General features: G+C 49.0%; 7 protein-coding genes across 7 annotated transcripts; 3 read left to right on the top strand and 4 right to left on the bottom strand.

The window, feature by feature from the left end:
- Nucleotides 1–632: 632 nt before the first annotated feature.
- Nucleotides 633–1556, top strand: LTR64_002022 (uncharacterized protein; the record flags this gene model as incomplete). Its single annotated transcript, XM_064896397.1, has 1 exon — nucleotides 633–1556. One exon carries the CDS (start codon nucleotides 633–635, stop codon nucleotides 1554–1556), a length of 924 nt encoding a protein of 307 aa, XP_064759084.1.
- A 609-nt stretch (nucleotides 1557–2165) lies between these two features.
- LTR64_002023 (uncharacterized protein) lies at nucleotides 2166–3014 on the bottom strand (the record flags this gene model as incomplete). Its single annotated transcript, XM_064896398.1, has 1 exon — nucleotides 2166–3014. One exon carries the CDS (start codon nucleotides 3012–3014, stop codon nucleotides 2166–2168), a length of 849 nt encoding a protein of 282 aa, XP_064759085.1.
- Nucleotides 3015–4872: 1858 nt separating this feature from the next.
- On the bottom strand, nucleotides 4873–9297 carry LTR64_002024 (uncharacterized protein; the record flags this gene model as incomplete). Its single annotated transcript, XM_064896399.1, has 2 exons — nucleotides 4873–9222; nucleotides 9277–9297. The coding sequence occupies 2 exons, from the start codon at nucleotides 9295–9297 to the stop codon at nucleotides 4873–4875; spliced, it is 4371 nt and encodes a 1456-aa protein (XP_064759086.1).
- A 377-nt stretch (nucleotides 9298–9674) lies between these two features.
- On the bottom strand, nucleotides 9675–12104 carry LTR64_002025 (uncharacterized protein; the record flags this gene model as incomplete). Its single annotated transcript, XM_064896400.1, has 1 exon — nucleotides 9675–12104. The coding sequence occupies one exon, from the start codon at nucleotides 12102–12104 to the stop codon at nucleotides 9675–9677; it is 2430 nt and encodes an 809-aa protein (XP_064759087.1).
- A 715-nt stretch (nucleotides 12105–12819) lies between these two features.
- Nucleotides 12820–13686, bottom strand: LTR64_002026 (uncharacterized protein; the record flags this gene model as incomplete). Its single annotated transcript, XM_064896401.1, has 1 exon — nucleotides 12820–13686. The coding sequence occupies one exon, from the start codon at nucleotides 13684–13686 to the stop codon at nucleotides 12820–12822; it is 867 nt and encodes a 288-aa protein (XP_064759088.1).
- Nucleotides 13687–16411: 2725 nt separating this feature from the next.
- On the top strand, nucleotides 16412–18286 carry LTR64_002027 (uncharacterized protein; the record flags this gene model as incomplete). Its single annotated transcript, XM_064896402.1, has 1 exon — nucleotides 16412–18286. The coding sequence occupies one exon, from the start codon at nucleotides 16412–16414 to the stop codon at nucleotides 18284–18286; it is 1875 nt and encodes a 624-aa protein (XP_064759089.1).
- A 1697-nt stretch (nucleotides 18287–19983) lies between these two features.
- Nucleotides 19984–22728, top strand: SET3 (SET domain-containing protein 3; the record flags this gene model as incomplete). The annotated part of the gene is made up of 2 exons (XM_064896403.1): nucleotides 19984–20565; nucleotides 20632–22728. 2 exons carry the CDS (start codon nucleotides 19984–19986, stop codon nucleotides 22726–22728), a joined length of 2679 nt encoding a protein of 892 aa, XP_064759090.1.
- Nucleotides 22729–23807: the final 1079 nt, after the last annotated feature.

Raw genomic sequence — 23807 nt, forward strand, 5'->3', positions numbered from 1 at the left:
TGCGAGCGTTTTTGATAGTGTGGTGCTTAGGTTATCAGTGCGTACTCCTAATAGGAACTAGAACAGACTGCACATCTCATAATGAAGCATCCACAAAGCATGTGATCCTGTGGTTTGTGACCAACGTGCCCGCCCTCCTCTTGATCTTGCACTCAGGCGAATCAAGTCGAGCATCAACATTCTCACAAAGCAGAATCTAGCTTGACGCTTCTAGCCGAACCCTGGCGGCACCTTGTAACCACGTACGGGCCCGAGCAAGCTCATATGTCCTCCGAGCCGGATCTGGCCATACGCGTGCTTGGAGCCTGATCTTCGAGTACTGAGCTTGTCATAGGACACCTCTTCGTCGCGTTGGTTACTGTGCTGTGTAGGTCGGACTCGGACATGGAGAGATCTTATTCCCGAGTTTGCTGACATGAATTTAGGTTTGAATGTCCCCGCCTCTCCTCCATCACGCGCGACCGGCAGGTAGGATGTGGGAAGTTTAGGTTGCACTTGCTGTATGTGGTGGACGTCTGGGCGGCCTTACCTGGGAGTCTTGCTCAGTGTATAAAGTAAATGGAATACTTGAGCTGATGCTCCTAACCTTGGAGACATAAAGACAGACCTCCAATATATCACGACCAGAAAGCATGACTACAAAATACGACAACGTGATTGTCTTTGGTCCAACCGGCGCAGTAGGCAGCGATGTCGCGCTCGAAGCTAGCAAGCGCGGAGCAAAAGTATGGCTCGCAATGAGGGATCCCAGCAAATCCATCTCAACTATCACTCAAGAACAAGAGTCAAATGGTTCCTTTGAACGCATTAAAGCAGATCTATCTGACCCGGAATCTGTCAAACAAGCAGTCCAAAAGTCTGGAGCTAAAGCCGCGTTCTTCTACATGGTGCATGGCCTGCCTGACATGAAGCCCAGCATTCAAGCCATCAACGACGGAGGCGCAGAATACGTCGTGTTTTTGTCTTCGTACACCATCCATCCAGATTTGAAACCTCGTGAAGTCAAACCAGACCAGGTCATTGCTCATTTCCATGCCAAGGTCGAGATCGCGGTGGAAGAAGTCGGTGTTGCGAGTACGATGTTACGACCTGGTTTCTTCTCCACGAACGTGCTGGACCAGAACTTGGATCGATCGAAAGAGCCGTGGCGGGCAACTATTTCTGAATCAGATGCGAAGTGGGATTGTATATGTCAAGTGGACATTGGTCGTGTCGGCGGTGCTGTGCTCGTTGATCGGCCATCAAACGACCACAAAGAAATCGTCTATCTGACGGGACCTCAGCACCTATCACGAGCAGAAATGCTCGCTATAGTCGAAGCTAAATCAGGCCACAAGATCGATATCAATCGTCTTGCTGGGGTAGAGTACAGGGACTATCTGGTCTCAGTCGGCCTGCCAAAGTTCCTTGCGGATTTCTTTGTGAAGGACGAAGCTTCCTATGCTGTTACGAGTTACTCGCAGGCACATATCAAACAGGCTACGGACAATATCAAGAAGTATTCTGGCTACGAGCCTACTACCTTTGAGGAATTTGTTGCCAAGAAGTTTTCCTGAACAGCTAAATAGATATAGTTGTATCGAGGAAGGGTGCGGTGAAGGACATTTTTCTCCTGAAGTGAAGTTCCTGCAGCGTGAAAAATACTTCTTTAGAACGGAATGCAGTAATTCAATCGAAGAAAGACCACAAGAAGACTGTCGGTCGTCGGCGTGCATACCTCTCGAGATGACATCCAAGCTCTATTCTGGGAGTTGGTGAAATCATGATTTACTGCGGCATAGTCCTCGAACAGCTGCGCCAATATCACCTGATCTGTTAGAGTCAACGATGTGAATTCGTGCAGTACCTTCCTAGGACTGTCCGAACATGCGATATGGTCACCTGGAAGAGACAGAAACTGTATACTACAGTAACTGCAAGTCAGGAAACGGGACAGGCACATCGCCAAAACGTTCATCAAACGCGAAAGTATATGATTGTCATTTCAACAACAAGGTTGCACTGACGTGTGTGTAGTGCTTCGTAAATATTGTTACATGAAGTGCCTAAGTGGCAGGATCTTAATAAAGACCAAGGTATTCTATGGAACATAACTCCAAAATCGTTTGTAGTACAACGTCAAAGAAGTCAAAAGATCACGAAAGTACGCCGAATTGAAATGACGATCACTCCGTCGTAGAGGCGAACCGCACATGTTTCTTACCCGCCTTACGCACAGGCCGTTGGTAGCTATTGTTGCGCGACGAGGCTCTTCTTGGTAGACCTGGACGTCCTGCTTTGGCAGGTGCTTGACGGGGCGGCTGAACAGCTTGTGAAGGTGGTGGATGAGTATATGTTACGAGAGCTCCGTATGATGGTTGATCCATCATGGCTGTGCCTGAATCTCTGCGTTCGCGTGGAGCGTCATCGGTCTCCTTGTGACGTCTGTGTTCAGCCTTGCGCTTATCTGAGTCTTTGGGTGCAGGCAGTGACTGTGGTTGGTATTGGTCGTGTGCAGCGAGCCTTTGCGGTGGATTGGTTGTATTTGCAGTCGAAGTTGGCTGCTTCTCTGGTCGAGTCCTTTGGTAAGACTGTGCTCTGCTACTGGCCGGTCTTCTCGGCTTCTGCGCCGAGTAGGCAGCCTGATTTGCAGGCGAGGTTGAGGAGGCGTCAGCCTTCCTGCTTTTTTGCCTATACTCGGCACCGTTCACAATGAGGTCGTCACAATGAAACCATTGATTACCAACGCGAAGAGTGTAAGGGCCGTTATTGCGAGCCCACACCTGCACTCGAGGAAGATAGGGTGCCTGGCGGATTTTCTCTTCCCGATGACGTTCTGACTCTGAATCGGAAACCGTATCGTAAGCCTTGTCGTCGAAATAGTCGTTCCTATCGTGTGATGGCATACTAGCGACGGCTTGATGATGGCTTGTGACTTGTTCGGGTTGTTGAGCAGCGTGGTTCTGGCAAAAGGTACAGTCGCAGTTGCTGGAATGAGATAAAGGCTGGGTGGAAACAGATGTTGAGGTCGACATTTTGTCGACCGTTGTTTCAGCCGGAATTATGAATTAGGTTCGCGTTCTGGAGGTACCGAGAAAGGCTAACCGCTTGCTGACCACGAAACAGTGGAGGTCAGAGAAAGTTTGTGGTCGTAATTCATCTTGGTCGAAGGGAAAAACGGTTCTTGGGGGGCTCGACAGTTTGAGCTAATGACGTAGGGACTCGTGGAAATGGTGGGAAGCACATTTCAATTGGTAGGAGCCCACGCCTAGCTGCACGGATGTTCTGCAGGAGGGTTCGCTGGTCGCAGCTGCAAAACTCTCCCGGAACGCAAGAATGTCTGGGCGCCGTCGCATTCTGTCGAACGTGGACCACAAGAACAACGTCACTCGCAATCTCGAGGGTAGCGAACCTGGCTCTGCGCAATCATGTCAGCCAACAACACTTCGGAAATGCGTGTTAACCCTGTGAGGTTGACCATGGGTCGTATCGGTAGACGAGTGCCAATGACATCAAAGTGTGGCAGATCCCGTTCAAAATATGGTCATAAGATACCGATCGTCAGCGCAAGATAAGTGGGTGTTCACGCTGAGAACTTCTGACCGGAGACCGGCTCTTCACGTGGCCATCCTCGGCATGGCGGAATTTTCTTCCGCTGCTGTATATCAATTAAACACCCTCCTATAATGTAACGGCCCTTATGAAAAGGTTATCGTGAATCTGGACGCTGAACTTCTGACTTCGACACATTCGTGAGCCTGGTAAGCCAACTAGCGGATACGACAGAGTGCTGCAAGGCGTAGCTGATTCGGCTAGCAGTGAAAGGCTGAGAAACCTGTTTGTGTCCTTCGCTTATCCGAGTCTGCAAAGATCATGATACAACGTACACGGTATGTCAGCCTGTAACGTAAATATGAAGTCATTCAAGCCATCGTTTCTAGCAGATAGGTCGTATACCACCACTTGGCACGTGGTCGAGATCGTGCCTATCCAGACACCTCACCTCGCAATGAATCCTGCAACCACACCGGACAACGAGTAAGATCTGCTTACTGCACCGCGAATCCCGTAAGTAGAAGATCCATCGCGAAAGGCAGGAAGATATGTGTGTTGTTGATTCGCGCTCATCCTAATGCTGGTATAAGCTACATCAGTAAACCAGGAGAACCAGTTTCGTCGGATGTAGTCTCCAGGCGTTTCTTCGAGGTTATGAAAGCCAATCACCCTATTATGTTGAACTTGTACACGACGTTAAGCGAGATCTTCGCCATTTTGGTATTATCGTTTTACTGGAATCTTAATATGTTCTTGAAAAGTCCATGTGTATATTGGGCAGCAACATGCCACTCATGAGCTTTGCTGCCCGATTCACGGTTCAGTACTGCCACCGATCGGCAAGTATTTACGTTCGGTCCATACATCGCCAGTTTCATTCCTTTCGTTCTGTGCAAAGAACTGCCTGTCCATCAAATCGTGACAATTGATATGATCGACTTATCAATCTAACACACTGTCAATTGATCAAGCAAGAGATGGAACCGCTCTAGTTCAATCTCCATTGTTTCTAGAATGGGCTATTCTACCTCTATATACATCCCTAGGCCCTGCTTCACATCAGGAGCAGGTATGTGTCTATAACCTCAACAAGGCAACCAAGCATACATGCAGATTGTACTATACACACATTTTGTACAAGGTGATACCAATGTCGCTTTTTTCCAGTAATAGCAGAGGACGTGCGCGTGCTCGAGCCATCGCGAGGATTTTGCGATTCGCTCTGTAAAGAGAGTGCTGTGCGAGCAGGTCGGGCAGGATTTCGGAATGTCATTCGAGAGTAACAGAGCCCTCCCTCTTCGGAAAGCTCAATCAGTCGTACGAATCTCGTGGTCAAGATTACAACTTTCCCTGTATCCCCGACAACCACTTTTCACGTTCTGATCCTTCTATCGCACTAGCATGCATTTTCTGCCTGCGCTGCTCAGCTCGTATCCTACGGTTCTGTGAGTCAAGAGCAAGGATCTCGATGACACTGTCTACAACGGCCTCTCTCAATGGATGGTCGGCCTCCTTGAAGAAAACATTGAAGTCATCGTTCTTGAGGTTTCCGTCTATCACAGCTTGCAGTTCCCGAGGCCTGAGAGCCACGTTTGACATAGCATATGCAATGAAGCGGTCCAAAGCCTTGCGGTACTCAAGAATTATCTTGGCTGCACGAACGTTATTGTTGGCATCGTTGTTCCCGTCCGAAATGATCTCGTACCGTATCCAATCGTTGATGACAAGGATATTACCGTTCTCAAGACGAAGAGATTCTGCAAAAAGCATCCCTAACAATGACGAGACCACAGATGTTTCACATGCCCAAGGGTACTTATCACCTGGGACTATTCGTAGGTATGTGTAAGATAGAATGTCTCCTTGCTCTTGTCGCAAGCGATGCAGAAGTCTGTCCATCCTCAGGCTACCATGATTGACACTGCGTGGGGTAGCCATGGTTTTTTGTCCTTGCGACGAGAGCCAAAATTTACGATCCCAGGCAACAAGGCGAGAACCAGACGAACCGAGTAGCAAGGCCTTGACGAGATCGTCGTTGGTGCTGTTGGTGTCGAGAGCTGGTGGTGGCTGAACATGAAGGAGATTCGACTCCTTGTTCCGCAGCACACCTTGGTTGTTGTTTTCAACGTTCAGGAGAGGGAGCAATGTTTCGTAAACTTGGGTACTGATACGTGCCATTTCGTGGTAGGTATCTCGTCTTATGTACTGAGAGTTACACAGTCTGTCCACCTCAACCGCGTCGTGTTCTCGTAAAGCGTCATTAAGAGCGGAAAAGGCTTTCGCGTCAGCCAGACGATCATCACATGAAGATCCAGCAAAAGCCTTGCGCGCCCTGCCAGAAGCCGAAGAGGCATCAGGATTATGAATGAGCGGCCAGTCCTCCCGCACGGAGCCAACAAGTAACAAAGGGCTTAAGCAGCGGAAGATAATTCCCAATAAAACAGATTTAGCTGCGAACGGACGTATTGGCAAGTGACTAAGTATTGACCCCATCGCCGTCAGATATCCGTCGTCGTTGAGGGCTCGAAGGCTGGTCAATTGCTGGACTGCTGCACTCACGTTCAGGGCGCTAGGTGGCGAAGGTGCTGATTCTAGGATACTACCAGGCTTTGCTCTGTCATTCTTGTTACAGTTCGTCTTCGTGTCGAAAACCCTGCCTGCTTCAACTCGTAAGACTACCGAATCTAGAGATGCCCTAAGCATTTCGGGCGAAGGCTCAGCTGGCATGGCATCGTATTGTGCCTGGGAGAACATTGCGATATATTCACCGGACTGGGTGCGCCCAGCTCGTCCCTTCCTTTGAGCAACCTCCGCTTTGCTAATCCACCGAGTCCCAAAGTTGCCTGCTTGAGCCGATTGGTCAAAGTGATTTTGACGCGAATAACCAGTATCGACAACGTACTTGACGTTGGGCAACGTGATTGACGTCTCTGCGATGTTTGTTGCCAACACGATTCGGCGACAGTTCTCAGGCACTGGCTTCCAAACCTCGTAGTTGGAGCCGTAGAGTGCAGAATGAAGTTTGAAGAGCCTGTTCCTGGCCGTATCGCTAAAGTCGATATTTGGGGTACCACCTTTCAAAAGCTTCTCGAGCGCCTCAATCTCAGCCAGGCCGGGCAGGAAGACAAGGATATCGCCCTCCTGGCTGTTTTTAAGTAACGAATCTATCGTCAGTACAAGCAAAGGTAGAGGAACATACATTGTCCCGAGACTGTCCCGCACGGGATCCATAAGATGGTCATCAAGTGCCTCTACCTCTTCGTCCAAGCTCTCCCCGTCGTTGGTGCTTTCCGACTTCCGAGCATCTGCGACAGCTGGGACTTTTGTGTTGATGTGGTTCTGCGCCTCTATATATGCTAGCACTTTGTCATCGAACAAGTCAACCGAGGGATACTTTCGCCTAAGATTAGGGAGCCACTGATCGAGAAGTGTCGTCGTTATTGAGAAGCTTCTTCCTGGTATATCGATGCACGCCATAGAAGGTGGCACTTGTTCGTCTCGAGCGAAGAACGACTTAAAGAAGGCTGGGTCGATGGTAGCACTCATCAGAATGATCTTTGGAAGCCTGGACACTCCTGGCGGTGGATTCCTTCTTAGGTTCTTCAATGCAGTGAGAAGCAAGTCAGTATCAATGTCTCTTTCATGAACTTCGTCAAGAACGATGTGTGAAAAGCGCAGACATATTGTCCGAGGTTGCTGCTCGAATAAACGAAGCAGGTAGCCACTAGTCATGTAAGTGATACCATGACGCACGACTGGCGACTGGTCATCCCAGCGAACCTGATAGCCCACTTCATACCCCAGTCTCTGACGCCTTTCCTCCGCAACACGGCGGGCTACAGAGACTGTAGAGACTCTTCGAGGTTGCGTAACGACAACGTTGCGCCCCTGTCTCTTACCCTTTTCGTTGAGCTCATCAAGGATAAACTGGGGGACCTGTGTCGTCTTACCAGAGCCAGTAGCGGCTCTGATAACAATCAAACCATGGTCCCGGGTTGCATCGATAATGATCTTGTGATGTTGTGCTTCTGCAATTGGGAGCGTAACCTTGACAGGAATGTTATGGCGTCCTTCCTTCCTGCGGACGTCATCACGCACGGATCGACCATACTTACCTTGACGTCGTATCGACTTGGCCGGCTTTGGGAGTTCTGGCCCATCATAAGCTGGAAGCCACTGGTTTGGTGCTTCAAAATTCAGTCTTCTGAGGTCTCTCAACAGCTCAACCATCCTTGATAGAGTTTGGTCATCGATAGTGACCGTGTGGACACTTAATGCTTCTGCGTGAGGTTGCTCTCCATCTGTCAACGTGTCTGACGAGGCTGTGGCTGAGTGACCTGGTACATCCTCGTCCCAGAAGCGAGCAAGGGGCCCATATTCCGCGGCGGTAATCGCGTGTTTTGCGTATGCAGTTTGAAGGCGTGATTTGAGATTGACGGAAAGATGCGTCAAGGTCAAGATCCTTGCGTGCTTCTGGCGCAACCAGGTCACTTTGGGTCCAATCTGATGACAGTCCTCAAAAATAACAGCAGTCTGCCATAGATCATTGCTATGCCTGGGAGTTTCCGTAGTAATGCCATAAAGAATGTTCTCTTTGAAATCGAGTCTTCCAAAGCCGAGCGCACGTGCGGCTCTGCTGCAGAATTCTGCCGGATGCCACATACGACCAGCAAAACTCAGATATCCTTTCTGCAGTTGTCGTATCTTAGGATGAACAGCTCTGCAGAAGGCCAGGAAAGAGTCAAGCACGACAGTCTGCACCAGTCCCCTAGACGCAATATTATTCGTTATTGAAACTTCAAAATGATCATTAACCAGGGTGACTTCTCGTGGATATGCACCTGGATCCAGGCTGTCAACTGCTGTGAAAGGCGAACCGTCTCCTTTGAGCAGATCAAGTAGTGGCATCGCTTCGGCATTCTCACCACACGCAATAGACAAGAACCGTAGATTGTGCGGCCAAAACAGGTCGGGGTATCTATGAGCTTGGGCCGCAAACTCATCAAAATACTCGAGAAAATGTTCCGACGACATCGCGTCATTCATGATCTTGTTCACAAAGGTCAGGTCGAGCTCTTGATAATTCAAGTCAGGCCGTTCTTTTGTCAAAAGAGTGTTGTAGCCATGACTGCGATATCCTGGCTCAGATTCCTGGAGGGACAGGATCTTCAGGTTTAGATCTGCCGCCAATTTTGGCAATAGTATATCGCTCATGTATCCATTGCTAAAGCGAGCTGTTTGAGCGTCTGAGCGCAGGAAACGCTGGAGTCTCGCAACGTATAATCTTGGGTTTAATGCCTCGAAAACTGGAAAGACGAAAACAGGATTGCCCCCTGTAGATTCTGCTAGGTCATCCTGCCCACTGGTGTTGACCTGCTCTGGAGTGTCCGTGCTATTGCCTTGTCGCACTTCTTCAGAAGCGATCCACGGCTTGTTTGATGAGCCAGGATGAGTTTTTTCAGCCTCGCCAAGCTCTTCAGCAGCAACAGCCGTACTACTGCATCTAACCTGGAGTTCCTGAGACAACGGTCTCTCGTTCAAGTGGAGGAAGAACGGTTCGAGGATGAGCGAGGCATCTCGGCCAGCTGGCAACCTCACATAGGACCTGCGTGTGACGTCGAGGCCTCCTGTCCTATACCTTTGAACACTTTGGAAACGATCAGAAACGCTACCTGATATTCGACGCAACTGAACAGCGATGAGATGTGAAACGTGACCGAAATGTGAATTGCTGGAACTTACCCTGAGCTGCACTGCCCTCATAGTGCTGCGAAGAACAGAATATCGTGTCTTCCATCATGAAGACATCTATGGTTCGACGGATTGATACTTTCAACACTGCTAACAAGATCAGATGGTCGGTAATGGACTTTCTGTTGCTTGACAATGGGCAATGGTAAATTTGGAGACGACAAGGAAGTCGCGACGCACTCGTGAGCGAATGCCTCAGGCAGAACACATGCATATTGCATGCAGGTTCTACGGAACTACAAGATACAGCTTCTTCAATCCATCCCGAGCGCCATGCGAATAACCAAAACCCGTAGTTTACCTTGACAAGCCATAATACTTTAACAAACCCCATGCTTCGATGCTCGTTACCATCGTGTACTTCTTGTGAAGTCACCTGCAGAGCTCTCCTAGAATCTAGCTGGTGCACTAGCCTGGCTGAGATTAGAAATATCTCTTCCCATTGCTTCTCGGCTCAGCATCACGCCTCTTCTGGCTACACTTTTAGGGGTCTTGACCGGAACACTTTCTTCATCGACCTGCTTGCGCATGGCAACGCTTCGTGCTCGATCTCTCCTTGCTCTGATTTGCGCTAGAGCTGCTTCGCGAGATATCGGAGTACCAGGCAGCATAATGGATTGCGAATGAGTGTTCGGATCACTCTCATGTAGGGGTTGGCGTCCTCGTGGATTGGTCTCAATATACAGTGATTGAGTGTGTGCATGGTTCGAGATTGTCTTTGCCGTCCTGGACCTATCCTCCTCGGTATCACGTAGAGGCACCCTCGTCGTAGTGGTTTCCGATTGGGACTGCACGTGCAATGCTTGTAGCTGAGGATTCAAGTCGATCTGAGAGTGTGTACGATGCTGCCGATCCGACTTCTGCTTGGGAGTGACTGGCCAGGTGTTCGTCGCTGGGGAGTTTGGTTCGTTAGTGATCGGTCCAGGTGTTGGCGAGCGAGGTCTTGATTGCTCACGTGGACGAGACCGTGATCTGCGTTGAGTAATGGTGTTTCTCAACGGTGAGTCCTTCAGCGGAATTTGCATTGTTCGAGATCGTGGAGGCGAAGAAGCTGGGGTCAATGATTGATGATGATTGGGGGAAGGAGGTACCATCCGTATCGGAGACGCGATTGTTCGAACGCCTATAACGGTCGATGGTCGTGGTGGAAGGTATCTTGGAGGTCGGATGTCGAATAGATCGTCATTGGTATCGACCGAAACGGCGCTGTGGGACTGTCGCAGGACTGGCGTTTCTGGCTCGGCTGGTCGTCTGCTCGAGGTTGATGTCGAAAAGGCAAAGTGATTTGATGTAGCTGATCCTTCTGGCTCAACCATGACTTGAGTCATATCCTCGAGTGAGACCGTTGGCTCCAAATCGTCACTGCGTGGGGATGGTAATAGTATCGCAGCTGCTTCCCCTAAAGATACACCCTCGCTCTGCTGCTCAGGAGATGGCAAAGGCATAGCTCGAAGTGTAAGCTCTTCCACTTCTGGCTCTTCCAGGAATTCTCCATTCACCTCGTCATCCAGATCGGTCTCTTGCTCGGCGGTGTTCTCGGCCACTGTCGGACAATCCTGGTTCTGCGTAATTTCTGGGACCTGGGTCTCGATAGGCACTTCAGATGTAGGGATCTCCCTTTGCCGATTTTTCTGTTCCAGGCTTTCTCTAAAAGTGATGTATCGTGGCAGCGGAAGCTCATCCTCAGCCTTTCTCTTCACCCCTTTCAACAACGCGAGCTGCTGCTGTCTCTGGTCATAGACATAGTCGTGCACAAATCTCGTACCAGCTGTTTCAGCCATACGGCAAGGACAGGACTTGAACTGACATTGCATATTCATGAAATGTACAAGATCTTGTTCTCGTTCGAGCTGACTTCTGACCCATCCAAGCTCATCTTTCAGCTCTTCAATCACCTCGTTGTGGAGTGCGGACTCCAAATTCGCCAGTCCTGTGCACCTTGAACAGCTGGGCTCTGGTTGTACTTGCTCACTTGTAGGAGTTTCTTGAAGCTCTACCTGCACACCCACTTCTCTGACCTCGGGTCTAATCTCTTTCTGTGCTTCAAGATCTTCCATCATTGTCTGTATGACCTTTAGACTTTGGGTTTCACTAAGCAAAAGGTCTCGCTCTCGCTTCACAACTTCCAACTCTTCGAGATTGCTTGCGAGAGTCCTTGCTCGTTCGAACGCTTCTTGTCTCGACTTGTCTTTTGCCTGTCTCTCATGCTCGGCTCGAACCTTGAAAGCCTCCTGCTCATTACGCGCTTCGTGCAGCTCTTGCTGGCACTTGATAAGTGCTAGCTCAGCTTTGTGGACTTGCTTTTTCATGGCCTTGACCTCTTTCTCGCTTTCCTTGTGTTCGTGCCTCGTCCTAGAATGCGCATTCTGTAGCTGTTCCATTAGCGATTCCACTCTTTCTGCTACTAAACGTTCTCGGTTACGTGATTGCTCGAGTTGTGCCTGTAATGCATGGACCATTTCCATGAGGTCTGAGGGATCACTCGGGGCTGAGAAGGTGCTGTTGGCCCTGCTGTGAGCTTTTATTGGAGAATTGAAGGCTGATCGAATCGGACTTCGTGTTGGCGAGGCGGCAATCGCGAAGCTATTCGTATTGATACTGCCATGTTGGTTGTTTGAGAAAAAAGCAATTTTTGACCTAATATCTGTCACAACACCAAGTTCGGATTCATGGCGAGATGGTGACTCGGGTTTTTCGTCCTGGTGAGCTGGCATAGACGGCGATTGCCATGGCCGTAATTGATTGAAGCGATCCTGTGAGATTTGTTGTAGAGGGGCCCCGGGCACTGCTTGTGCTCCAGATGTACCTTCTTGTTCCATCACTATCCCTACAACTCCGATTAAGGTGTATATTGTTGCATGTAGACCAGCGCACTATGGTTGTGGTTGCAACCTGGAAATCCAGGAAATGATCGCAAGCATTCATTAGCATTATTTACATTTGGCCTGGAAGGGGAAATATGATTGGACTCCACCCAATCTGGTGGGCAACCAACCGAAAAAGCTCGGCTAACAAGTGCTAGCTCAAAGACTCGGTAATGGCTGGACTCATCCAACAACGACAGTTCAACGACGGCAAGTCCCAGTATCTAATCGCTTCCAAGCTGTCCTAGTACTCATAAGAGGCAGAATACAAGTTGTATTGACTGCTGACAAAATACATATTGCAAGACTTTCAATGTCCTTCTCATTTGGACATCTTTCACGTTCATTAACTGTTTTGCTCTAGCTCGTCTCGACTGAAGACTCTGAACTGATAATTCTATTACAACCTGGAACAACAACTAGCATTCTCGTCTGTTCAGCTGTGCCACCGTAGTAGCACTTCCTAGAATTACCGCATTGCTAAATATGTCGAAAAGCAATTACATTCATTGAAGACCTCCAGCCTTCCAATGTCATTCAAAACATAAGAGGTGCATATCAGTTCGTTCTTCCACTTCCAGCAACTCCTGTCATGTGCAGCGCATCACGACATACATCCTCGACTATTTTCAACGCCCAGAGAAACCCCTAAATAAAGACTTTGTTGCTATCATGAGCAGTCCATATCGACATCTTGTCTTGGTTGTAGGAATGAAGCCTCCCCAAAATCCATTGCCTCCATGCCACAGCTCCGTATCCTTTGGTGACCCAAGCCCGACCTGGGTGGAGCGATCTGTGCAAATGGGTTGATAACAGGCACAGGTTGCTGTGGTACAGCCCTTAGTCTCGACTTCGGCTGTGCCAACCTGCGATTATGATTGACAACCTGTGGCGCTGGAGATTGAGTGGAACGAGCAATGTTGCTCATATTGTCTGGAAGTATATTGAAGTAGTCCTGGGGAATAGATGGCCCCATTTCACCATCGGCATATTCCAACTGCGGCGTCCTCGGCATAAAGTCCTGGCTGTCGTCACTATCCGGGTCATCTTCGAATTGCTGACGTCTTTTCGATGCCGTGCTGTAGGACCAAAGCTTCTGCTCTTGTATAGCGGGCGCTGAGCTGACGTGAGCCATCATGGCTAGGTTAATTCCACAGAATGTTGCGGTGCTCAAGTTTTGTGGTCCTGCGGAAGAGGCATCAGCATCCGTTCCGCCCGACAAAGCAGATCTCGTCTGAGGTGAGAGTCGGTTGAAGTTCGCGAAAGGTCGAGGAGTGAAGGCGCGTCTACCTGGAGTGTTCTGATAGCCATCCGCAACTGATTTGCGTACTCGCATGCCGACTTGCAAGAGTTGTGCTTCTATCTCTTGTTGTGAAGGAGATCGGTCATCTGCCTCGAGCAGTAAAGGTGTAGTTGCTCCATCTTCCGATGATACAATAAATGGTAGTGTGTCGGGAGCAAAGCGCCGTCGTTTGTTCAACGAGACTTCACTATGCTGCATGGTTCCCTGCTGGAACAGAGCGACGTTGCCGAACATTTTGAAGAATAGCTGAAAAGTTGGCTGGTACAATTGAAGACTCGATTGTTGAGCGAAAGATGAAGGCTCAAGCAAACGTCAAGAGTCTGAAGGAGCCACGATACGAGAGCCGTTAAAGTGTTTGAAAAGTGACGGATAGTCAAGTTGAGATTCAGCAAAAGGAAGTAAACGAGTGTACTCTACGAGGTGCAAGAACGGAGGTCCGAGATAGATCAGGGTTACAATCGTTTGGGACGGGAATATGAGAAACTCTTATCCCAACCCACCATGCAGCTCCTGGGCGAAAGAGCTCAAAAAGGACGAGGCGCAGGTGAGTGAGATGAAGGTGGAAACCAGAGCGCTTTGCTTCCGACCACGCTCAGCAGGAGTTCGGGTCTCTGTCTAGCTATAGGAGCAGACTCGGCCAGGGGACAAGTTTGGTGCTTTCTCGTCATTCAGGCGCACAAGCTTGACCATTTTGGTTGCGTCCACTATCCTTAGGGGGCTTAGTAAAATCAGCCTGGCTTGTTTTCCTCATCTCCTCACGAGCACGATGACGGGAAAAAGTGGTTAGCGTAGAGGTCTCGACCTCTCAGATTGCTTGACGGACGAGGTTCCTGGAATCAGGATAACAACCTCCGTGAGCTAACAATAGTGGCGGACGCACCAATACCCCAGTTTCACAGAAGGCTGGGCCATTGCTAATTTCAGCTGCATCAGATTCGGTTTCGACCAGTGATGAGATTTACGCGCATTCAGTGCTGATATATTTTTCGCGTTATTTTCGTGTCAATTGCCACAGTACCGTGTTCGCGTGCCTGCAAGAAGAAACGAAAAGATTGACGGGCAACGGCATCCTCATCAAGGATCATCGTACGATCAAGCCGGCAGCCCTCCGACGACTGCATATTGGGCTCGCAATGTTCACTCAGTGCTGGACCATTGCTTAATAGCTTGGGTAGAGATTACGTTTTGGGATCTTAGGAGCTGGTATTGATTATCGAGACACGCATGCACAACACTACCCAACCTGTTGAAAGAGACCATGTCGTCAATGTATCGTTTAGGTCTGACGTTACTGAGAGTATTTCTAGCTCAAGACCAGTATGATGATGACTCTGAAGAAGCCTGTAGCAAAGTCTGCAAGGTTCGGGGACACATAAACTGCCGGTCCCTGGCAGTGCCGGCAATGTGTAGTAAAGGTCAGAGCCGCTTGCTGATTCACTTGACCATGATAGCTGATGTTTCACGTGTCCGAGTCGGTGTTAGAGACGCTCAAGACCTCCTGTAGTCAGATCTAGGTTGGCTGCAACAGAAGCTGTCGATCTTCTCGGTTGTCCAAATAATTGCCTGGAAGATCCTGCACAACCAACTAACGACTTTTTCAATCCAGCTCCAATACTCTGACTTCGCGCCTTCTTTCAACTGACCAGGAGCAGCTCATACTTCCCACGATTCAATAAGAAGTGACATGTCTGTAAAAGGTTTACCCACTCCAAGACCATTTGCTAGAGGATCCCAATCATCACACTCGACACTTTCGTGTTCGCGATTTTATTCAGCTATATCCCGAACCTTGCTAGCAATTCAATGACTCGCTTAAGTTCGAAATCGTGCATCTTACATGTATAGCTTTCTGAATGAAGGCGGGCTGGATGGACGTCGCTTAGGAGGCACAACAATACTACTCTGTCTGGATTCATGGCAACGGACGAAGCCCCCCAGAGGCCTGCTTACCAGCAGAAGAAAAGAGAATCCACCTGTATGGGAACACCGTCGACTAATCGAGTCTGTGTGGAACACTTGCTACATCACCGTGTTATAACAACCTTCTGAGGGGCAATTCCTCTATGCGTCAACTAAAAGAGTAGGATGTTGAATGGTTTCAGAACAACCAAGTCGTTGCCTGCCGCGCAGCTGTTTGCGACCACTTTCTTCACGTTGAGTCTTCACTACAAGCTCTACCAGCATTATAGGTATAGTTTTACACTTACGTTCGTGCCGGTGCAAATGCTATTTTTCATAGCTAGTCGGGCAGTTTGACCCTGGAGCGGCACGTGTATTCAAATGCAGAACCTTTCTTCGGGCATGCATGGCAGATCGTGTCACAGAGAGACTCGAGGAAGATCGAGGTTCAGCAGTGCCCCTGTCGTCCAGCATTTTGTGTAAGCTCGTGGAAGAGGTTGAAGTCACAACGTCGTTTTCATTTTCCAATTTCTGGTGCTTGCCCGAAAGCTGATATCACGGAGGGATGTCGATGCCTATTTGCACTTGTACTCTGAGCACACCCGATGATCCATTCTGGCGAAAAGGTATGCAGATTTAAAAGCAAGCGGCATGACTCGTTGTGTACCGAGGCAAGCTAATTTGATGTTCAGTGCAATGTTATCTCGAGAACGTTACATTTCTATGCAGTGAGATCGACAAGCTCCTGACTACTGCTTCTTACTCTCCCCATCCAGCAAATCGTATTCGCTCAATGCAAGCAGAAGCGTCATCAAGCTTCGTACCCCAAAGTCTTGTTTTCCAGAAGAGGCAGGTAGCAAAATAGTTTATCTTGTGCTGCAGTATGATGGCGATGTTTAAACAAGCATAACCATCACTGTTCGAAGTTGTTCTGAGAGTCAAAAAGTACATCTACCCTCGAACTACAGTCGCTCTCAGCATTTTAGCAAGACTTCGAGTATACACAGCGTGGAAAATTCTTAAAGATAACCATCACATTAGGATTTGAGGACGCAGCATCATGCGCGTCTCATCAGTGTTTGCAGTACTTGAAGCTGCTTCGGCAGTAGTAGCAGGTCCGGTAGCTCGGTCGACATATTCAATCAAAGGTTCACATCCCGCTCCAAGAGGATGGCGCCAGCTGGACCGAGCTCCAGCTGATCACACATTAGAGTTACGCCTGGGTCTAACTCAAGGAGACTTTGCTGGCCTTGAAAAGCACCTCTTCGAAGCTAGCGATCCGCAACACCGCAAGTATGGTCAGCACCTTTCAGCAGAGGCTGTCCACGACTTCGTCAGGCCTGCAAAAGAAGCATCAGATGCGGTTCATGAGTGGCTCTTTGCAAATGGTATCCTACCGAAGGATATTGCGTACACTCCTGCAAAGGACTGGCTCAAGGTTATACTCCCGGTTGGAAAAGTGGAAGAGTTGCTTGACACCACCTACCACGTTTACGTCAGTGACGACGGACGAAGTGCGGTCAGGACTCCAGAGTGGTCACTACCTCTTCACCTCCACCATTATGTGTCCACAATCCAGCCCACCAACTCATTCTTCGGCCCACGTGCACAAGCGAGAATGGACAAGCGAAAGGCCGAAGCTCTGATGGACACGAAGAACATCGCTGAATACATTCCACCTCGACCAAACGCAACCACTATCGACGCTGTGTGCAATACCACATGGGTGACCCCTCTCTGTCTGCGTACCCTGTATGGGGTAGCTGACTACACGCCTCAGTCAACCGACAAGAATACAGTCGCAATGAACAACTTTCTGGGTGAGGTTAGCATACGATCAGATACTGCGCTCTACCTTCAGAACTTTCGACCTGAGGCTCTGGGTGCCGAGAACGAGTATCCAGTCATCTCAATTAATGGTGGAACAACCAATACCGTGCTCAACCAGACAGAGCTAAAAGCACTCACTGGGATTGAGGGAAATCTGGACGACCAGACGCTGATTGGTGTTGCATGGCCGACACCGTTAGAGATATACTCAACAGGCGGAGAGCCTCCCTTCACTCCTGATATGACCACCCCAAAGAACACAAATGAACCATACCTTGTCTGGCTGGACTATCTACTCTCATTACCGGATCCCTTACCTTCTGTCATCTCCACCTCTTACGACGATGATGAGCAAACCGTACCTAAAGACTACGCTGTTCAGGTCTGCAATGCTTTGGCACAACTTGGAGCTCGAGGCGTGAGCGTGCTCTTCGCATCAGGCGATGCTGGAGTTGGTGGTGCTGGCGAGTGCTACACGAACGATGGTCGCAACGCAAGCACTTTCCTCCCGAATTTCCCGTCGTCCTGTCCCTACGTCACCTCTGTTGGTGGAACATACAAGTTCAATCCCGAAGTTCCTGTCTTCCGCAATCGCTCGACTGGCCTCTACACCGCTGGTGGCGGCGTCAGTTATTACTTCTCAACTCCCGCCTATCAAGTTGAAAGTCTCATGACCTATTTCGAGAAAACTGGCGTGGTTGAGAAATATGCTGGTCTTTTCGATCCCAACGGGCGTGCCTATCCTGATCTTTCAGGCCAATCGCTAAACTTCACAATCTTCTATAATGGAACACTGCGACCTGTCAGTGGTACAAGTGCCTCGACGCCAGCTGTGTCTGGTATTCTTGCTCTTGTCAACGACGCTTTGATTGCTGCTGGTAAGCCTACTCTTGGCTTCCTGAATCCGTGGCTGTATAGTGGTGGATACAAGGCTTTCAATGATGTTACTACCGGGTCAAACTATGGTTGTAATACAGAAGGCTTCCCTGCGGTTGAAGGATATGATATTGCGACCGGCTGGGGAACACCAAATTTCAAGCAGATTCTCGCACTGCGTGGTGTCGAAGTTGATGGGGTGAATGAAGTCTGGGAACATTGGGAGTGAGCACGAACGGCGGCGGTAAAGGCGACACGATCGCATAATTTGGACACAAAAATTTCATAGTGCTGGTTCTTTGTGACTTACAGTGGCACAGGTGTCAAAAGGCACAGCGATGCTTAGATGTGGAAAGCGAGCCTCTGAAACTGCCTGCGACAAGCCGATGACCAAGAGTGACTGCGTTTATTGAGTGAGGAATGCGACTTCGACACGAGAGATGGAATTATGTCTCGCTGATTCATGTGCCATGATAGCGTATGCACGTTCACCAGTCGCTAGGTTTTGCGATCTTGAAGACGTGCGATGACAGAAACATGTAAGAGCGCCATAACCGGATTACTAGGACGGTTGAGGAGATGAGTTCGAAGCAGGGGAGGCTGACCAATTTATTTGGACAAGCGCCATAAACAAGCCAGGAATTTAGCTTGCTGCAAAACAGTGGTGGGGATTGTCCAACAACGAACCACCTCCCTCGAACAGTGTCCTCGCTCGACCCACTATGAATAGCCTTTTAAGAATTGCCTACTCAAAACCAGGAAGTGCTGAAAGGCGCTTTTGCTGCATCGGATAGCTTTCGGTACTAGATACTGAGACCACTTGCGAAAGTTAAGAAAGAAGAGCTGCAATGCGCTAGACCTTGATCTTCGAAACCATCCCTACTCGTGGCCAGCCATTGAAACTATGAAAGGCAACCATGCGAAATCGTACCCCGCTCCAATTGACGATCCTTACTATCGTAATGCAGCAGAATGTTCAGCACCACATATTGATAGCACACAATTCACATGTTCTGTTTTCATTCTCTGATAAAGCCCGAAATTGAATCTACATTACGCAGAGGTCTCGAGGCACCGAATATGGCTGTATCAACGCCAGTCAAATTGCCTGATAGCAATCGACGACCACTACTACTGTAGGACTACCTGTGCAGACACAAAGCCGCAGTTGCCGCAAACACACTGGGTTAGCGCGTCGTATTCGTCCAATAATATGGTTATCATACTCCACAAGTGGGTGCGGTAGAGGTTGAGGCAAGTCTGTTCCAAAATACTTGCCGCCTGGACTGGGGCTCGTCGAGCACAGAGTGTGGCAAGTCTTTCTGAAAATCGAAAGTGACTGCACTGATGCTGGCTGCTGGCTGCTCCTGCCACTCTTTCTCTCGACTTCGCAATTCCTCATCCTCCCACTGCCCATACTTTGCACGCCGACCATACCCAGACGATTACAGATTGTCGTTTCGCATGATAGTTGCAGAAGTCTTTGTTCCATTGCTGATTGCTTCTGACCTGCCTACCCTCGACCTCAATTCCGTCCTTGCGAGCCACAAATCCTCAATCTAGCGACAACGATAGCCACTTTTTACCACCAAATTCACTTCTCTCGTGTTAAAACTTGAGGTTCTGCAACTCACACTGCTTAGCCGGAGTTTTGTATCAAAATTAATAACTTGCGACAAGTATATACTGGTGCACCTCTCCTGCCAAATCGAGCCAATGTCAGAAAACGATCGCCAGTGAGGGCCTAATACTTAGTTCGAGCAGGAATTGTCATTGAACCTCATCTCCCTCAGCTGCGAAAACGTTTCTGTCGAAAAACTGTGTCAAACTCCCAGCGTTGGAGACGACGCAGGACAGATCAAGCCGATGACAACTTTACAGGATTAGCGACAAGACATACTCGCATGAGGAGGCTTCTGTCTGATTATGACAGAAACCTCCTCTCTTCTAAAGACGTATTCCATACCTAGTTCATACTCGGTCACCGCCATCCCTGCCTCGGTCTCTCCTATACCAAATGGCCAGCTCTCTCCTCCTATCATCCCTGACGAAGAGGAGTACACTATAAAATGTATCTGTGGCTACAATGATGACGATGGGAATACTGTCTTCTGCGAAAAATGTGATACGTGGCAGCACATCGTGTGTTACTATCGCGACAAGAAGGTGCCCGAAGTCCATCTCTGTACCGATTGTGCGCCAAAGGATACATTCCCTGACATCAGTGTTGAGAGAGCAAGAGAGAAGCAAAGGCGAGCCAGGGAGGTACTTGAAGGTGGTGGTGACCGAAGAGCAAAGAGGCCGGCTTCGAAGAGTCAAAAGAAGAAACATCGAGATACACTTACAGGCCAGGACTTACCAAATGGTTGGCTAAACTATGAACGTCAAGATTCTTCAGTGAACGGAAAAGATCACCCGCCGCCACCGAAGAAACCAAAGACATCGCACCGAGCCACCGGTTCTGTTGCTTCGATCAACGGTGAGACCAGGAAACGAGCATACTCGAATGTAATATCATATCCTAGTCCGTCCAGGTCTCCTCAAGAATTGTACAGATCGCCTTCCATACCACAGTACACACCGGAGTTCTTGGATCTCTATACTCATGATGAAGGCGATATTTCTGCTGAGGGCAACGAATTGACCATTCAGGGCGTTGCCGCCATAACGGCATGGAAGAAGGAACCCTCTTTGGTAGCAAATTCTTCCGAAAATGCGCAGAATGATAAGATCTTGTTTGCAAGGGCTGAAGGTGATTGGCACGTCGACCAGTGGCCTTCTGTGTCCGTTGAAACGATTCAGGGAAAAGATGAAGTCGACACAAAGACTCCAATATGGAAACTGATCCGCCTGCAATCTGATGTGCGCAAGGGAACAATTATAGGCGAAATTTGTGGTCAGGTCGGCACGCTCGAGGAATACTGCCAGCAACTCAACGGTCCCAACCGCTGGAAGGAGCTATCTCACCCTGACCCCTTCGTGTTCTTCCACCCTCACAGGGACGTCTATATTGACAGCAGACGATCTGGCACCACCTTCCGCTATATTCGCCGATCATGCGATCCCAATGTCACTATGCGCTCCTACATAACGGCTGATGGCGAGGTGCATCATTGCTTTGTTGCCAAGGATGATCTTCCAGCTGGCACAGAGCTCACAGCGAGTTGGTATTTGAACCCACAATTGTTTGTCAACGATGCCTCTCGTGATGACAAAGAACAACTTTTCCAAGAACGCTGTGACTATATTAGTCGGGTCCTGGCAAATTTTGGCGACTGTCATTGTGGCTTGTCTCGATGTCGACTAGATGGCTTTGACCGAAGAATTGTCCCGAAGTTGTTGGAGCCGCCTAAAACAACAGTTGTTCGCAAAAGAAAACTGAAAACTAAGCATACTGTCTCACCCACAAGTAACGGACAGCCGACTACAAGTAGAGCTGGTAGTGAGACTATAAGAGCGCCGGAAGAGGACGATGATCACAGGTCATCTTCAGGTTCCTCAGGCAATGGCATTCGCAGTCGAGATCTCACCCCCCAAGGAGGTGCCTTGCTTGACGAACCTCCTGTGCTTGGAGCTGGCTTGACCCAAAGGGAGATACGGAAAATACAAGCATTAGAGAAAGCCCAGAAAGAGCAATCACAGAAAAGCGAGAAGAAAACAAAGAAGCGTCCTAGCGGGCCCCTCAACATGCACACACCCAACTCTGCATCTAGGTCCAATATGGATCTCAAAAGATACTCTGGATCACCTCCGCCGTCCCATGTACTCAATAACAGCAGCAGATCGACACCTGTCAAGCAACTCTCAAAACCAGTGCGGCCTGTTTATGTATCTACCGCTGTCCAGACCGACCCTGAACCATGTGATCCCGACATGCCACAGTTGAAGAGGAGGAAGTTTTGCACTCCCACCCAGAAACTGCTCAAAAAGCTTCTGCAGCATCGAACACAGCATCACGCAGCACAAGTTCCTGTTCGTCAGGATGTGAGTGAGGTGGAGCAGTCTCCCGATATCGAGATGAAAGACGCTACCACTAGTGTCTCGCCGTCGCCTACTGCAACAAAATCGGCTCCTACCTCGCCACTGCTCGAGTCGGGAAGAGCCCTTCCAGTACCATTACCGTCACAAGCGGCGCATACTCACAAGGTACATACAGTTTTCAAGCCTCCTGCTCCACGATTGAACTTGTCGACCCTGCCTCCGGTCCCTACCTTTCCGAGCACCTCGACTAGTGCATTAAGTGTCGCGACACCATCTCCATCGTTAGCGCAGTCGCCAAACTCATTAGGCCTTAACTCATCGAACTTTTTCGCAGGCAATCTTGTCAACCCTAGTCCAGCTAAGAAGAAACTAAGCCTTAGTGACTACAAGAGTAGGAAAAAAGAGTCGGCCACACCTGTCCCTGAGAAGTCAACGCAATCGTTGCATGCTTCTTCGGACAGTCAGAATGAGGCCGAGATAGACATGGAGAGATCGGCAGAGTCGTCGGATGTAGTTGCTGCAGCTATAGCGCCTGAGAATGAACAAGCTGTTGAGGACATCCCAATGACGGATGCTGACTCGGTTGCGAAAAGGGACATCAATCAGGACGAAAAGCAACGGTCGTTATCGAGTGGCGTGCAGAACATACTATCTTCGCTACAAGAGATGCAGAAAAGGCAGAGTTTATAAAGAGTGTGCTATACTATTCAAGCGGGCGTTCCTTGTTGTTCCTTGGCGATTAAATAGAGATACTTCCTTTCGCAAGGGTTGGACATGATGTTTACGACAGATGAAATGATTTGATCACATCGGCTGGATAGGAACGTGGTGAGAAAACGCGCAAGATTAGTCTTTGTTTTTGGTAGCGTTTCATTTCTTTGATTTGTCTAATATAAAATGTGCTCGTGGAAGAGCTTTGGGAGAGGGCTGAGGCAGGTGTCAGACCTGGTGATATCAGTATTTAGCAATGGCAACAGCTTGCCGTGTGATTGTGTTTTGCTATAATGTTGACTATCGTGTAGTACCTATTGTAGCAGCCATAGGTGGTAATTCGCTGCTAAGCAGCAATAGGTTCCTTTCACCTGATCACGCAATCTGTATCGTGGGAAGTCGTGACTGCCTTGATTTATGATGCTACCAACATGACTCTCATTTCGAAATGGATTCGAACAATTTACACTGTTTCCTGTACTCCGTAAGCCCAGGTGATGGGGCTAGAAGAACTCGAAACACTGTGTTCGACAAAAGAACATTTTCATTGCGCGTAAATAGCCGTGGCAGTACCCTGTCTGGCTATTTTTCTTCGTTCTTCTGCGAGCAATCAAAGCACTACAGTAGGTCCGTCCTCATTGTGGCTTGCTTAACCATTCGATCAAACTCATCGCGAACGAGATGGTTGTTAATCATTTCATCTATGACTTCGAGCACCACAAGCAAGTGCGACCAGCCTTCTGACTTCATGGCTATGTGGCCTTTCATCTGAAGCGATGTTCCTTCTTCCAAGCACGCCATCAAGTACGCATCGTCGGATCGACCTATGGGACGTTTTCGAGGTAGAGGTGTGCTCGATCATCCGCTATGACAAATGCACCTATTGCACAACACCGAGCACCAAGCACAAGCTTATCCTTCAGCTTCCGTGGTGAATTGCAGATATAACGTTCACACCTCCCTGGCCATGCAGAAGCTAATTCAATGGTAGCAGAGCACACCGAAGCATATATCTGCTACTTGGGAGTGGGCTTTGACTTTACTTGTGAACAGCTGAA

The sequence above is a fragment of the Lithohypha guttulata genome (genome assembly GCF_036872675.1).
Source record: "Lithohypha guttulata strain CCFEE 5908 chromosome Unknown scaffold_1, whole genome shotgun sequence".
Taxonomy (NCBI): domain Eukaryota; kingdom Fungi; phylum Ascomycota; class Eurotiomycetes; order Chaetothyriales; family Trichomeriaceae; genus Lithohypha; species Lithohypha guttulata.